The 17,099-nt window shown below is 38.2% G+C and overlaps 1 protein-coding gene across 13 annotated transcripts in view; it reads right to left on the bottom strand.

Moving 5' to 3' along the window:
* Positions 1 to 17,099, bottom strand: part of ANKS1B (ankyrin repeat and sterile alpha motif domain containing 1B) — a 1,150,138-nt gene that overhangs the window by 931,224 nt on the left and 201,815 nt on the right. For all 13 annotated transcript variants that reach the window (XM_082419292.1, XM_082419289.1, XM_082419300.1 and 10 more), the window contains exons 5-6: positions 5,184 to 5,259; positions 2,723 to 2,824 (exon numbers count right to left, since the gene is read on the bottom strand). In XM_082419292.1, the coding sequence (XP_082275418.1) occupies positions 2,723 to 2,824; positions 5,184 to 5,259 (178 nt within the window). The remainder of the gene's footprint in view (positions 1 to 2,722; positions 2,825 to 5,183; positions 5,260 to 17,099) is intronic.

Genomic DNA, 17,099 nt, shown 5'->3' with positions numbered 1-17,099 from the left:
TAACTTGGCCATGTTCATTCAGCTAATAAGTGGCAAAGCCAGACAGATACAAGAAGCATCTCACTTTTCTCTTAATCGTAAAGAAAACAGCATCTGAATGCAGGGATAAATGTCAACTAACATTCAACCTCAATGTAACAAAAAAAAACTGAAAGCCTGCAGAGCCTGGTTAACCAGAGAGAAGATGCCCCATCTAAAGTTCGGCAATGAAGTAAAATGAAAGCCTGCATTTTTTTGAGAAACCAAAACTCTGGGGAGTTAGCTGAAATCCTAGATTTTTAAATGCTGAAAGCTAATTCAATTCTTACAGAAACACAGTGTGAGCCAAAAGTATGTGATCTAAACAAAACATATCTGCTACCCGCCAAAAGGCATTCAGCCCACAGTGGATGGTTTACAGCCTCTGGCTAAGGGGTTAAATCAATACTTACACTTCTTTATTCAGAAGGAACCCCTTCTTCTTGAAATTCACTTAAGAGACTCTGTGCTATCATGCCAACCACTTTGTTTTCATACTATCCAAATAGTTTCTATGTAACAGCAATTCTACTAGGCAAATTCTAATAGGAAAAGAAAGCAACTTATGGGGTTTTATCCTGAAAATTTCTGACCCAGGCAGTAATTTTACCTACTATAAATTGTCTTTACTACAATAACAAACTTTTTCATAAGACTTAAAGTGTGCCAGTGATTTGGGACTTCCTTGGCGGTGCAGTGGTTAAGAATCTGCCAGCCAATGCAGGGGACACAGGTTCGAGCCCTGGTCCGGGAAGATCTCACATGTTGCAGAGCAACTAAGCCCATGTACCACAACTACTGAGCCTGTACTCTAGAGCCCGTGAGCCACAACTACTGAGCCCACGAGCCACAATTACTGAAGCCCGAGCACCTAGAGCCCATGATCCGCAAAAAGAGAAGCCACCGCAATGAGAAGCCCGTGCACCACAACGGAAAGTAGCCCCCACTCCCTGCAACTAGAGAAACCCCGCACACAGCAACGAAAACCCAATGCAGCCATAAATTAATTAATTAATTAATTAAAAATAAATAAATAATAAAATAAAATGTACCAGTGATTTGAAAACCAGGAATGCAGAGAATATAATGTGTTCACATTCTAAAATTTGACAATAATTTTAAAAATTCAAAGATGTCACAAATACTCCATCACAAATTGGCATACCTAATGAATCTTGACCATTTAAGAGAACAGAGTTACTCCTATATAATAACATTTTCATCTAAGTTGAACCAATGCAATATGTTAAAAATGTCTGTAATTATGTCATGCCCCCTTTTTAGTGGATGACATTTATTTTGCTTCTCCGAAAAGACATATTATGCACAAGTCTCAGTTTTTTTAAAGTTCAGTTAGAGGCAAAAATCCAATATGAAATACAAAGTGCCTAGAAGGGAAAGACTTTTTAAAATATTGTATATCACTCTTTTATTTTTCAGTTTTCATTCAACTTGATTTTAATTTGATTTAATATGAAGAGCCATACTTGTATTCGCCTCTGATTTATCTCTATATGCGCCTGACTTGCAATTAACTTCTTTATTGACAAGAAAATTGTAGGGGTTTGAACTTCCCTGAGAGGTTTCGGAAGTAAAGAAAGAAAAGAACATAATGACCTCCTGTAGTGCATCTATTCTCTTCCCCTCTTCGGCCTTTGTTGACTCCTGTATCTATTATGCATGTCTCCTGCTCAACATGGTTTTAAATCACCTATCTCCTTGCAGGACAAAGCTGCTCTTCAGCTTCTCAAATGATATCCAGTGACACCCATCCCACCTCCCTCCATTACATTTACAGCCAATCTGTAACAACTGTAGGGGATAATCCCCACTGAACAGTGCAGGAGCTAAGTGGAAAGGAAAGAACAAACAACTGGATTTTTAAGGGAACATGCTACATATCAGGCCTAATCACCAAGCAGAAACGGAAAGCACTTAAATCTAAATTTTTCATAAAAGTTTTAGATCAAATGGGGAAGTATGTAATCCTACAAATGAAAAAGTAGTACCTAGATGGTTGTCAAACCTTCAATAGACCTAGTAATTGCAACTAACTACAAATGTACTTAAAATGACCTTTATCAAAACCAAAGGCTGGCAAGACGGAATTATCTTGTACTACTGGATTCGGTAGGAAATAATCTGTATTCTTTCAACTAAGTACAATTTTGTTGTTGTTAACCCAGCATTTACACACCAGTTCTACCACTTAGAATAGGATATATAAGTTTGAGCAAGTCACTTAGCCTCTTGGAGCTTCAGTTTCCCTCACGTGCAAAAAGAAGAATAACGATATCTGACTTATCTACCTCACAGTTACAGAAAACAGACAAAATAATAGAAAATCCCTGAAAACTCTTAAAGCATTATTCAAGTGTAAGATAATACCTTAGCATCATCACTTTACATTCCTAATACCTTCAAGTTCATAACTACGTATTTATTACTTGTGTTTAATTAAAAACGCTTTTTAATATCACATAAGTAAAAAAAATTTTAGCTTTTTAAAAATTACTGAGCAGTTGAAAAACTGAAATAAAACATTAAAAGGTAGTAATTATTATTGAGTTTAAAAGTCTACCAGAAAAAAAAGCAAATAATAAGTTCATTCAAAAGTAAATGTTAAAACCCAAGAGAAAACTAGGACAGTTTTAATTTAATCTTAACTGTAACGCAAACTCATCCATCATTCAATACTCTTTACCTTGTAAGAGACTTGCAATCTGGAGAGATTTCTGAGATGGATGTTCTTTCAGAATGTCTAAGACAGTTCTACCTAAGCTATCTTTTATGTTGGCATCAATTCCTGAAAGAAAAAGAAAAACCCACTAGATGTACACAAGTGGGGTATCATTAGAAGATACAGTCAATACATAACTGCTCTAATTTCAAAAGTATACAGACCAAGCACTTAAGGTGATTTTTTTAAAATTAAGACACACATACACACACACACACGATTTTAGTAAGAAAGAAGGTGAGAGACCACTGATGCCAAAGATTAGGAACATTCTTGATAATGAATTAACTGTTAAAGGGCACTGATCCATTCATTAATATTGTTTTTTCAGATTATAGCTAGGTTATTATAATTGAGGTTATAGCTAGTTAACTAAATGGTAGACTATCAAGCTGAAAAATATTACTGATTTAGAATTTAAATTCCTAAAGTATAATGGTCATATGATTTATATATTCTGTATAATATGGTAAAAATAAAAATAATTTACCATGTAAGTAGTATAAGAACAGTCTTAGAATACTTTAGTATTCACAAAAGTTGAAAAAACAGGATTATTTTGAATTATTGTCCAAATACAAAGTCAAATATTTAATATTTATTTAGGCAAGCTTATATTCAATGTCAACAACACTCATCAAATACCTGGTGAGCAAACTTCTTGAAGTTTGTAACTGAAATACCTTGGAATTATTTTAATTCTGAAATGTTTATTGTAAAGAGTTTTTATTGTAAAGAGTTTAATGTAGCAAACAGCAAAAAGTTTATAAACTTCACAAATATCTAAGCACAAACAAAGCCAGGTTTCAGGATCTAGCCTCAACAGTTAGTTCATTATAATAAAATTATTAAGTATTTGCTTAAATTTGTATGGCAATGTGTTATCAGCACATATTTAATTGGTTGCCTCATTTATTATATCATTGTGTTACATATCAAAGTTACATATACATGAAATTTTAACTTCACATAAGAACAATCACAATGCAATAGTCTGCCAATACTTTTCATTTAACATTTTTACTGAGGAAAATAAACACACTAAATATAGTTTAAAACACAAAAGACTCAGGTCAATTGTTTACAAGTATAAATTTGTATCCATGCCTTATTTTTTTGAATTTTATTTTATTTATTTTTGTATATAGCAGGTTCTTATTAGTTATCCATTTTATACATATTAATGTATATATGTCAATCCCAATCTCCCAATCCATCACACCACCACCACACCCACCCCCCACCGCTTCCCCTCCTTGGTGTCCATACGTTTGTTCTCTATATCTGTGTCTCTATTTCTGCCCTACAACCTGGTTTATCTGTACCATTTTTCTAGGTTCCACATACATGCGTTAATATACGATATTTGTTTTTCTCTTTCTGACTTACTTCACTCTGTATGACAGTCTCTAGATTCATCCACGTCTCTACAAATGACCCAATTTCGTTCCTTTTTATGGCTGAGTAATAGTCCATTGTATATATGTACCACCTCTTCTTTATCCATTCATCTGTCAATGGGCATTTAGGTTGCTTCCATGACCTGGCTATTGTAAATAGTGCAGCAATGAACATTGGGGTGCATGTGTCTTTTTGAATTATGGTTTTCTCTGGGTATATGCCCAGGTGTGGGATTGCTGGGTCATATGGTAATTCTGTTTTTAGTTTTTTAAGGAACCTCCATACTGTTCTCCATAGTGGCTGTATCAATTTACATTCCTACCAACAGTGCAACAGTGTTCCCTTTTCTCCACACCCTCTCCATTATCCATGCCTTTTGATCTTAAAAAAATCTGACCTCAGTTCCAATTTTGTTTCAATCATAATATACATATGGAGATAAATAAGCCTACTTTGTTGTTGCTTCAAAGCTTTCCCTCTAAAAGGTTCCCTTTAAATCACTGCAGCTTACAAACAATAGCTACTCAGTTGATGAAGTAACTAGAAGGAGAATTTACCTTAAGGACAGGGAACTCTAATTTCTGTTTACCATTATTCACAATATAAAAACCTAGGGAAAGTAGTACTTTCTTTAATAAACCAAGCAATTGTCTTAACTTCACAGGGATCAGTTTCACCCTCCTATAGAAGACAGAGATTTCCTTTTCTTTTTGGTAGTTTCTATTTTAATGTGATTTAAATGTATAAAATTATAATTTCTAAAAGCTTTTTATTAAAGTATCTACTGAGTAAAGGAAGGTGCACATTTTTATCAGTTTTTTTTCCTAAACACTGAGGCTCAATTCTACATGGTATGAATACCTACCTGCAATTTAGAGTGAAGGTAAGAAATAAGGGTGATTGTCAAGAAAAAAAAAAAAAAAGTGTCATTTTCCTTTGTCTACTCCTGAAATACAAATAGTTTTTGGCAAGATAAGCCCCATGGAGAATCAAGATAAGTTCCATGGAGAATCATGATAGTTACCTGTTTCTAACAGAACTTGCACAACATCTACCTTTCCAAACAAAGCTGCTTCGTGAAGTGCGCTCCCTTTTTCTGTCTGGAAAAAAAAAAGAAGGAAAAAGAAGCACAGTTGCATTAGGAATGCTTAGGTTAAAAAATTCTGTCATTTTATGTATTCATACGTATTCACTGTAATCTTAGCACTCTGACAGAAAGGTAGTGTGAAATAAAAAAGAGATTCTGGAAACAAAACCCAAAAGCTTGAATTTGTGAAGCACCTCTGCTTCTGTGTAGCCATTTGACCTTGTTACGTTGGTAAGCCACTCACCTTCTCTTAGTTCTCAAATATAAAGTAAGAGTACTAATGCCTACCTCACGAGGCTTTTGTGAATATCCAATAAGTTCACTCAGTTCAGCATGCATTAATACCAACTCTATACCAAGAATAGTTGAGGGTTGTTTTGAGGTATGGAAATATGACCCTGGCCCTTGTATATTTACATTCTATCTGAGGAAACAGATGTACAAATAAATATTAATGGTAAATGAAATCTAAACAATTTAACGTGGCTTACAAAACCTGGACAATCTTCTCCTTGCTTTCCTTTCCATATTCTCTCTTGCCCATCCCAACTCTCCCCAGACCTTCTACCTTATTTATGCTCCAAGCATACTAATCTTTTTTCTATTAGTGTCATTCTCTGTGTTCTTCTGTAAGGATCTCAAAAGCTGGTCTGGCAGGATCTAACTCCTAGCCCTCTTTATCTCACCATCACCTATACCACCAGCTCTCAGTCTTCAGCATGAATCAGTTCTGGGTGCCACCGTGAGAAGTTCTGATTCAGTAGCCTGGGATGAGGCCCACAAATTTCCATTTCTAACAAGTTCCCAGGTAATAATAAGGGTCTAGGGAGTAAAATTGAGAACCACAGACCTACACTACATGTCAAATCTTCATTTTAATATAATTTCACTCAGGAAGATACTGCTTGTCCCTAAAGTCCAGCACTTTTCCTGTGTGTTCCACATCAATCTAATCTTCCTCATCATAGCACTTATAGTACTACATTATAATGTTATGTGATTATCTATTCCCTTTAATAAACTGTAAGTTTAGTACAAATGTAGACCACATCTATTTTTTTCATCATGGTATCACCAATGCCTAGAAAAAAGTACCTCAAAAATGTAGACATTTAAGAATTATTTTGAGGGCAAAAGGTAGAAGGAGGTAGGAACATAACATAGAAGACAAGAATTTGTGAGTATTGCAGGAAGAGATTGGTTTCTGCCTTGAGGAAGATCAAGGAAGATTTCAAAGAGGAAGCTTTTTCAGCTATACATTTAAAAAAATTTTTTTCCTCTCAAAAATGTAAAAATGTCTACCAGGTCCTTAGTATGTGCACATGTCTCTGTGTGTTAAACTGAATAGCGTCATTATGGCAACTTTGTCCTCTTGTACTAAAGTAATCTCTAGTATGGGATTTTCAGCTCAATACAAAAAAGAAATATCACTATAAAATAATATATAATGTAAAAATGTTTTTAATTAATAAAATCTTATTGTATAATTAACCCAGTAAAAAATGGTTTATAAATGCATTGTTGAGGAGGCTTGAGGACCACTGAAGATCTATCAACGTGATCTGAATTTATTGCCAAAAAGGCATAACTGAAATGCACTTGATTTATAATTTTCTGGGTATGATATGTACAGACACTAATAAAAATGGAAATAAAATCATTTGTAAATATATATAGCACTATACGGAAGAAAATGAAACTGTAGAAACTTATGCATCTCCTTAAAACAATGTTTCAATGTGTGGCATAAAAAGTTAATATTTTTCCACTCCCTAAAAAATATCCCTTGAAATAATCTAATTCTTCTCACTCTCATTCTATGTCTTTCAACCAACTTTCTTACTACTAATTTGATTTCCTTCAAATTTTCACAAAAGTTTGGACTTAATGTTAGAAAAACCCTTCCTGGAATAGCACACCTTAAAATTCTGAAAAACTAAACAATATTTTAAATATAGAGATGAAAAGGAAAATGGAATTCCTCAGAGCCTGGGGAAGGGAATGAGGGACAGAAGGTATGAATCCAGGCATTGAGCACTGGAAGAAGAATTTGTTCAAGGAAATCTACCAATCCCTGATAGATTTAACCAAGGTGGGACTGGGCTTAATCAAGGTGAGACTGGGAGGGGAGCAGGAGCCAAAGTCTGAAGCCCAAGCAAGCTGAGAGGATAGATCAAGGACTCCTACAAAAATTAAAACCCCCAAAGAACAACAGCCTCAGTAAAAAAAAATAAAATAAAAATTAAAAACTTGTTACAAAAATCTGTTGCAGAGAGGGAAAGTAAGGTTTTAGCTCTAAACAGATTAGAATGACAGAAATAAATCCCACTGCTCTAAGAATTCCTAACCACAATTCTGTCCTCACAAGGGTTTGAGGCCAAAGTTAACACAATATCTGTGCCCCTCAGAGCCAAAAATGTAGAATAAAGTGATTTGGGTTCGTAGTACCAGAGGTAGACATAAATGCTTAGCAGAAGCAGATATAAATCCTCTCTGAAAAAATACACTTTAGGGGCTTCCCTGGTGGTGCAGTGGTTGAGAATCTGCCTGCCAATGCAGGGGACACGGGTTTGAGACCTGGTCTGGGAGGATCCCACATGCCGCGGAGCGACTAGGCCCGTGAGCCACAATTGCTGAGCCTGCGCGTCTGGAGCCTGTGCTCCGCAACAAGAGAGGCCATGATAGTGAGGTCCACGCACTGCGATGAAGAGTGGCCCCCAGTTGCCACAACTAGAGAAAGCCCTAGCACAGAAACGAAGACCCAACATAGCCATAAATAAATAAATAAATAAAATTTAAAAAAAAATACACTTTAAACTCAGGCCTCCAAGAGTTCCAAGAGTTAAAGCTCTAAAAAACACAAATTCAAATTTAGAAACCACTGAACATGAAAGAAAATAAGCCACTATGAGTAAGAAATAGTAGAAACAAAAAAGAAGATAATGGACTTCCCTGGTGGTGCAGTAGTTAAGAATCCACCTGTACAGTACAGTCCAACTATACTTTTGTTTGTACTGTCCAACAGTACAGTCCAACTATACTTTCGGACTGTAAAAATTAGTCAATCTTTCAAAACCCATGGTTGATGTAATTAGCTTCTTTGGTAAGAGAATGTGAGAATTGTCAAAATGGAATGGATCGTTCTCATAAACTTAAGGGAAACAGTGGAACCAGGAACTATTTACTGCTATCCCAGTATTATCACAAATAGAATAAAATTTAAATAGGTCAAATTTATATACCTTTCCTTTTCAAAATATAGGTTAATTCCATAATATTTTGTAATTTATCATCCCCTACCTTGAGTCAGCATCTACTATTCTCATTCAAATTACTTACTACCATTCTGTTCACCTCACCTCAGCACTCTCCCCCAAATCCACAATCCATAATTGGCCAAACCTTGAAAAACTGTGTTCTCATGAAATAATATTTAGTCTAAAACATTCTACAAGCAAGTGGAATGTATACAAAGAAATAACACTAGGACTTCCCTGGTGGAGCAGTGGTTAAGAATCTGCCTGCCAATCAATGTAGGGGACATGGGTTTGATCCCTGGTCTGGGAAGATCCCACATGCCGCGGAGCAACTAGATCCGTGCACCACAACTACTGCCCCTGCACTCTAGAGCCCGCGAGCCACAACTTCTGAGCCCACATGCCCTAGAGCCCACGCGCCACAACTACTGAGCCTGCGTGCTGCAACTACTGAAGCCCGTGCGCCTAGAGCCCATGCTCCGCAACAAGAGAAGCCACTGCAATAAGAAGCCCGCACACTACAACGAAGAGTAGCCCCCGCTCACCGCAACTAGAGAAAGCCTGCACACAGCAACAAAGACCCAACACAGCCAAAATAAATAAATAAATAAAAAAGAAGGCAGTCTTAGGAGAGAGCTGACACTGGCTGTGGATGCAGGAGCAAATGGGCCCATGGACCTCGGTGCCCCTAAAAAAAAAAAAAAAAAAGAAAGAAATAACACTAAAATTGGTGAACCCAAATTTGGGGCCTGCTTTTCCAATGGATCAAATTTCTCCATTTCTTTAAAATTAATCATTTAAAATAAACATAGTTTCTGAATAGACAATTATGCAGTTGATAATATAGTAACACTTCAATATTTATCCAGTAAACACATATGAAGCACTCACAATGTGTTAGCACCCTTCAGGGAAAAAACAAAAACAAAAACAAAAACAAAAACCCCAATCACAATTAGTGATGAAAACAGCTTAGTGAGAAGAAATGACATGATATATATCTTAATGCTGAATTGCTGATAAAAGCAAAAGAAATTCTCTCTCCGATTGGAAATGGCTATTAAAGGTAAGCCTCAGTAGCACCAAAACTGAGAAAAACAAATGGAAGGAAAAGGGGAGAGGATATAGAAAAGAATGTTCCTTTTTTTTTTTTTTTAAATTTATGGATAGGCTGCTTTGACCTTGGGATTCTTTTTTTTTTTTTAATTTATTTAATTAATTTATTTTTTTTTGGCTGTGTTGGGTCTTTGTTTCTGTGCGAGGGCTTTCTCTAGTTGCGGCAAGTGTGGGCCACTCTTCATCGTGGTGCGTGGGTCTCTCGTTATCGCGGCCTCTCTTGTTGCGGAGCACAGGCTCCAGACGCGCAGGCTCAGTAGGTGTGGCTCACAGGCCTAGTTCCTCCGCGGGATGCGGGATCTTCCCAGACCAGGGCTCGAACCCGTGTCCCCTGCATTGGCAGGCAGATTCTCAACCACTGCGCCACCAGGGAAGCCCAAATGCTCCTATTTTTAAGCCCTGGGTTTTAGCTTCCTTTTTGGTTTGGCTGTATGTATTTCCCTGATACATGAAAGCTCAATTGTGCATTTAAAGAGATCTTTGTTATATTTTATCCAAAACCTCTAGATGTTTCAAAATGGCTTTTTGGGTTATGTATTCTAAGCGTGCCAAAATAGCAGACAGAAAGGGGATGTAAAGATGTCAGTTTGCCTGCACTGGTTCCCCCTTCCAAATTTAACACTCTAACCATAGCCCTTCTGAAGCTTGCAAAAGAGAATGACCAGATAAAGGAAGACCAATTCTTTACTAAAGGAGAAAATAAATAGAACAAAGACATAAAGTGGGATTGTGATGATGATCAGTAGAGAAAATAGCTGAGGTAGCAGGGGAAATAAAAACTATTGAGAAACAAGACCCACTACCAAAAGAAGTAACAACCAGTTAGTAAAGATAAACTTGATAGAGAAAAAAGAAGAAAAGCCAATGAGAATGGCATTTAACACAGAAGTAACAACCCCTGATGCCCTGGCTGGTACCAATTACCCCTGTAGGCATCTCTTGGGATGAAAGGTAAGAACTTAAAAGATAGGAACATCCTAGCCTTTGTAAATGAATAAATGATGTCTAAACAACTTGAGAAGCAACAGATCCTATGTACCCTACATTAGCTAGACTATATCTAGAGTACTGAGTTCAAGTGTGGATACTAAACTTTCACAGAAACATCAACAGATTGGAATATGTCCAGAGAAGAGCATCCCAAAACAAGAATCTAGAAAAACATCATATGAAGAATAGCTGAAAATTATAAGTAGGTTTAGACTGGGGGTGGAAATGGCATAAGAGAAACAGGATGTGTCTTCAAAAAACTCAGAAATACCATTTCTCCTCTTCTAAAGAAGATCTCTCCCTCTCCTCCTATTTAACTAGGGACTTCTGGCCAATGTCTTTACCTTTCCTATCTTCCTTCACTTCTGTCTCAGAGGAAGCATCCATTCCCCTCATTAAAGCTAATCCTCGTGCTCGCTTTGGCAGCACATATACTAAAATTGGAACGATACAGAGATTAGCATGGCCCCTGTGCAAGGATGACACACAAATTAATGAAGTGTTCCATATTTTTATTGTATAGCATAGGGAACTCTACTTAATGCACTGTGGTAACCTAAATGGGAGGGAAGTCCAAAAGGGAGGGGATATCTGTATGTGTATGGCTGATTCATTTTGTTGTGCAGTGGAGGCTAACACAACACTGTAAAGCAACCATACTCCAATAAAATTTTTTTTTAAAAAGCTAATCCGGGGGGTCTGGGCAAGATGGCGGAAGAGTAAGACGCGAAGATCACCTTCCTTCCCACAGATACATTAGAAATACATCTACACGTGGAACTGCTCCTACAGAACACCCACTGAACGTTGGCAGAAGACGTCAGACCTCCCAAAAGGCAAGAAACTCCCCACGTACTTGGGTGGGGCAAAAGAAAAAAGAAATAACAGAGACAAAAGAATAGGGATGGGACCTGCACCAGTGGGAGGGAGCTGTGAAGGAGGAAAGGTTTCCACACACTAGGAAGCCCCTTCGCAGGCGGAGACTGCGGGTGGCAGAGGGGGGAGCTTCGGAGCCACGGAGGAGAGCGCAGCCACAGGGGTGCGGAGGGCAAAGCGGAGAGATTCCCGCACAGAGGCTCGGCGCCGAGCAGCACTCACCAGCCCGAGAGGCTTGTCTGCTCACCCGCCGGGGTGGGCGGGGGCTGGGAGCTGAGGCTCAGGCTTCGGTCGGATCGCAGGAAGAGGACTGGGGTTGGCTGCGTGAACACAGCCTGAAGGGGTTAGCGCATCACAGCTAGCCGGGAGGGAGTCCGGGAAAAAGTCTACAGCTGCCGAAGAGGCAAGAGACTTTTTCTTGCCTCTTTGTTTTGCGGTGCGCAAGGAGAGGGGATTCAGAGCGCTGCCTAAACGAGCTCCAGAGACGGGCGCGAGCCGCGGTTATCAGCGCGGACCCCAGGGATGGGCATGAGACGCTAAAGCTGCTGCTGCCGCCACCAAGAAGGCTGTGTGCGAGCACAGGTCACTATCCACACCGCCCCTCCCGGGAGCCTGTGCAGCCCGCCACGGCCAGGCTCCCGTGATCCGGGGACAACTTCCCCGGGAGAACGCACGGCGCCTCAGGCTGCTGCAACGTCGCACTGGCCTCTGCCGCCACAGGCTCGCCCCGCATCTGTACCCCTCCCTCTCACCCACCTGAGTGAGCCAGAGACCCCGAAGCAGCTGCTCCTTTAACCCTGTCCTGTGTGAGCAAAGAACAGACGCCCTCAGGCGACCTACACGCAGAGGTGGGTCCAAATCCAAAGCTGAACCCAGGAGCTGTGTGAACAAAGAAGAGAAAGGGAAATCTCTCCCAGCAGCCTCAGAAGCAGCGGATTAAATCTCCACAGTCAACTTGATGTACCTGCATCTGTTGAATACCTGAATAGACAACGAATCATCCCAAATTCAGGAGTGGGACTTTGGGAGCAGGATATATTAATTTTTCCCGTTTTCCCTTTTTTGTGAGTGTATATGTGTATGCTTCTGGGTGAGATTTTTGTCTGTATAGCTTTGCTTTCACCATTTGTCCTAAGGTTCGGTCCGTCCGTTTTTTTTGTTTCTTTGTTTGTTTTTTTACTTAAAAATTTTTTTTCTTAATAAATGTTTTCTTAATAATATTTTCCTTATTTTCTATTTTTAAAAATTAAAAAAATTTTTTTCTTAATAAGTTTTTTCATATTTTTTACTATAAAAAATTAAAAAATTTTATTCTTAATAAATTTTTTCTTAATTTTTTTCTTATTTTTAATTATAAAAAGTTAATAAATTTATTTTTAAAAATTAAAAGACTTTTTTCTTAATAAATTTTATCTTAATAATTTTTTTCTTATTTTTTATTATAATAGCTTTATTTTATTTTATTTTATTTTATCCTCTTTCTTTCTTTCTTTCTATTTTTTTCTCCCTTTTACTCTAAGCCGTGTGGATGAAAGGCTCTTGGTGCTCCAGCCAGGCATCAGGGCTGTGCCTCTGAGGTCGGAGAGGCCCCTTCAGGACACTGGTCCACAAGAGACCTCCCAGCTCCACGTAATACCAAACGGCAAAAATCTCTCAGAGATCTCCATCTCAATATCAAGACCCAGCTTCACTCAAGGACCAGCAAGCTACAATGGTGGACACCCTATGCCAAACAATAAGCAAGACAGGAGCACAGCCCCATCCATTAGCAGAGAGGCTGCCTAAAATCATAATAAGGCCACAGACACCCCAAAACACACCACCAGACGTGGACAGGCCCACCAGAAAGACAAGATCCAGCCTCAGCCACCAGAACACAGGCACTAGTCCCCTCCACCAGGAAGCCTACACAACCCACTGAACCAACCGTAGCCACTGGGGACAGATACCAAAAACAACGGGAACTACAAACCTGCAGCCTGTGAAAAGGAGCCCCCAAACACAGTAAGATTACCAAAATGAGAAGACAGAAAAACACACAGCAGATGAAGGAGCAGGGTCAAAACACACCAGACCTAACAAATGAAGAGGAAATAGGCGGTCTACCTGAAAAAGAATTCAGAATGATAGTAAAGATGATCCAAAATCTTGGAAATAGAATAGACAAAATGCAAGAAACATTTAACAGGGACGTAGAAGAGCTACAGAGGAACCAGGCAACGACGAAAAAACACAATAAATGAAATTAAAAATACTCTAGATGGGATCAATAGCAGAATAACTGAGGCAGAAGAACGGATAAGTGACCTGGAAGATAAAATAGTGGAAATAACTACTGCAGAGCAGAGTAAAGAAAAAAGAATGAAAAGAACTGAGGACAGTCTCAGGGACCTCTGGGACAACATTAAATGCACCAACATTCGAATTATAGGGGTCCCAGAAGAAGAGAAAAAGAAAGGGACTGAGAAAATATTTGAAGAGATTATAGTTGAAAACTTCCCTAATATGGGAAAGGGAATAGTTAATCAAGGCCTGGAAGCACAGAGAGTCCCATACAGGATAAATCCAAGGAGAAACACGCCAAGACACATATTAATCAAATGATCAAAAATTAAATATAAAGAAAACATATTAAAAGCAGCAAGGGAAAAACAACAAATAACACACAAGGGAATCCCCATAAGGTTAACAGCTGATCTTTCAGCAGAAACTCTGCAAGCCAGAAGGGAGTGGCAGGATATACTTAAAGTGATGAAAGAGAAAAACCTACAACCAAGATTAATCTACCCAGCAAGGATCTCATTCAGATTTGATGGAGAAATTAAAACCTTTACAGACAAGCAAAAGCTGAGAGAGTTCAGCACCACCAAACCAGCTTTACCACAAATGCTAAAGGAACTTCTCTGGGCAAGAAACACAAGAGAAGGAAAACACTACAATAACAAACCCAAAACATTTAAGAAAATGGGAATAGGAACATACATATCGATAATTACCTTAAATGTAAATGGATTAAATGCTCCAACCAAAAGAAACAGACTGGCTGAATGGATACAAAAACAAGACTCATATATATGCTGTCTACAAGAGACCCACTTCAGACCTAGAGACACATACAGAAAAAAAGTGAGGGGATGGGGCTTCCCTGGTGGCGCAGTGGTTGAGAATCTGCCTGCCAATGCAGGGGACACGGGTTCGAGCCTCATTCTGGGAAGATCCCACATGCCGCGGAGCAAATAGGCCTGTGAGCCACAATTACTGAGCCTGCGCGTCTGGAGCCTGTGCTCCGCAACAAGAGAGGCCGCGATAGTGAGAGGTCCGCGCACCGCGATGAAGAGTGGCCCCCACTTGCCGCAATTAGAGAAAGCCCTCGCACAGAAACGAAGACCCAACACAGCCATAAATAAATAAACAAATAAAATAAAAAATTAAAAGAAAAATAATATTAAAAAAAAAAAAGTGAGGGGATGGAAAAAGATATTCCATGCAAATGGAAATCAAAAGAAAGCTGGAGTAGCAATTCTCATATCAGACAAAATAGACTTTAAAGACTATTACAAGAGACAAAGAAGGACACTATATAATGATCAAGGGATCGATCCAAGAAAAGGTATAACAATTGTAAATATTTATGCACCCAACATAGGAGCACCTCAATACATAAGGCAAATACTAACAGCCATAAAAGGGGAAATTGACAGTAACACAATCATAGTAGGGGACTTTAACACCCCACTTTCACCAATGGACAGATCATCCAAAATGAAACTAAATAAGGAAACACAAGCTTTAAATGATACATTAAACAAGATGGACTTAATTGATATTTACAGGACATTCCACCCAGAAACAACAGAATACACATTTTTCTCAAGTGCTCATGGAACATTCTCCAGGATAGATCATATCTTGGGTCACAAATCAAGCCTTGGTAAATTTAAGAAAATTGAAATCGTATCAAGTATCTTTTCCGACCACAACGCTATGAGACTAGATATCAATTACAGGAAAATATCTGTAAAAAGTACAAACACATGGAGGCTACACAATACACTACTTAGTAACGAAGTGATCACTGAAGAAATCAAAGGGGAAATCAAAAACTACCTAGAAACAAATGACAATGGAGACACGGCGACCCAAAACCTATGGGATGCAGCAAAAGCAGTTCTAAGAGGGAAGTTTATAGCAATACAAGCCTACATCAAGAAACAGGAAACATCTCAAATAAACAACCTAACCTTGCACCTAAAGCAATTAGAGAAAGAAGAACAAAAAAACCCCAAAGCTAGCAGAAGGAAAGAAATCATAAAGATGAGATCAGAAATAAATGAAAAAGAAATGAAGGAGACAATAGCAAAGATCAATAAAACTAAAAGCTGTTTCTTTGAGAAGATAAACAAAATTGATAAACCATTAGCCAGACTCATCAAGGAAAAAGGGAGAAGACTCAAATCAATAGAATTAGAAATGAAAAAGGAGAAGTAACCACTGACACTGCAGAAATACAAACGATCATGAGAGATTATTACAAGCAACCCTATGCCAATAAAATGGACAACCTGGAAGAAATGGACAGATTCTTAGAAATGGACAACCTGCCAAGACTGAACCAGGAAGAAATAGAAAATATGAACAGACCAATCACAAGCACTGAAAAAAATACTGCAAAGGGAGGAACACTCCCCAACTCATTCTACGAGGCCACCATCACCCTGATGCCAAAACCAGACAAAGATGTCACAAAGAAAGAAAACTACAGGCCAATATCACTGAGGAACATAGATGCAAAAATCCTCAACAAAATACTAGCAAACAGAATCAAACAGCACATTAAAAGGATCATACACCATGATCAAGTGGGGTTTATTCCAGGAATGCAAGGATTCTTCAATATATGTAAATCAATCAACGTGATACATCATATTAACAAATTGAAGGAGAAAAACCATATGATCATCTCAATAGATGCAGAGAAAGCTTTCGACAAAACTCAACACCCATTTATGATAAAAGCCTTGCAGAAAGTAGGCAAAGAGGGAACTTTCCTCAACATAATAAAGGCCATATATGACAAACCCACAGCCAACATTGTCCTCAATGGTGAAAAACTGAAACATTTCCACTAAGATCAGGAACAAGACAAGGTTGCCCACTCTCACCACTATTATTCAACATAGTTTTGGAAGTGTTAGCCACAGCAATCAGAGAAGAAAAAGAAATAAAAGGAATCCAAATCAGAAAAGAAGAAGTAAAGCTGTCACTGTTTGCAGATGACCTGATAATATACATAGAGAATCCTAAAGATACTACCAGAAAACTACTAGAGCTAATCAATGAATTTGGTAAAGTAGCAGGATACAAAATTAATGCACAGAAATCTCTTGCATTCCTATACACTAATGATGAAAAATCTGAAAGTGAAATTAAGAAAACACTCCCGTTTACCATTGCAACAAAAAGAATAAAATATCTAGGAATAAACCTACCTAAGGAGACAAAAGACCTGTATGCAGAAAATTATAAGACACTGATGAAAGAAATTAAAGATGATACAAATAGATGGAGAGATATACCATGTTCTTGGATTGGAAGAATCAACATTGTGAAAATG

This window comes from Balaenoptera physalus (assembly GCF_965194825.1).
Source record: "Balaenoptera physalus genome assembly, chromosome: 13".
Classification (NCBI taxonomy): domain Eukaryota; kingdom Metazoa; phylum Chordata; class Mammalia; order Artiodactyla; family Balaenopteridae; genus Balaenoptera; species Balaenoptera physalus.
The sequence above is the reverse complement of the archived record's forward strand: the minus strand, read 5'-3'. Positions and strand labels throughout refer to the sequence as shown.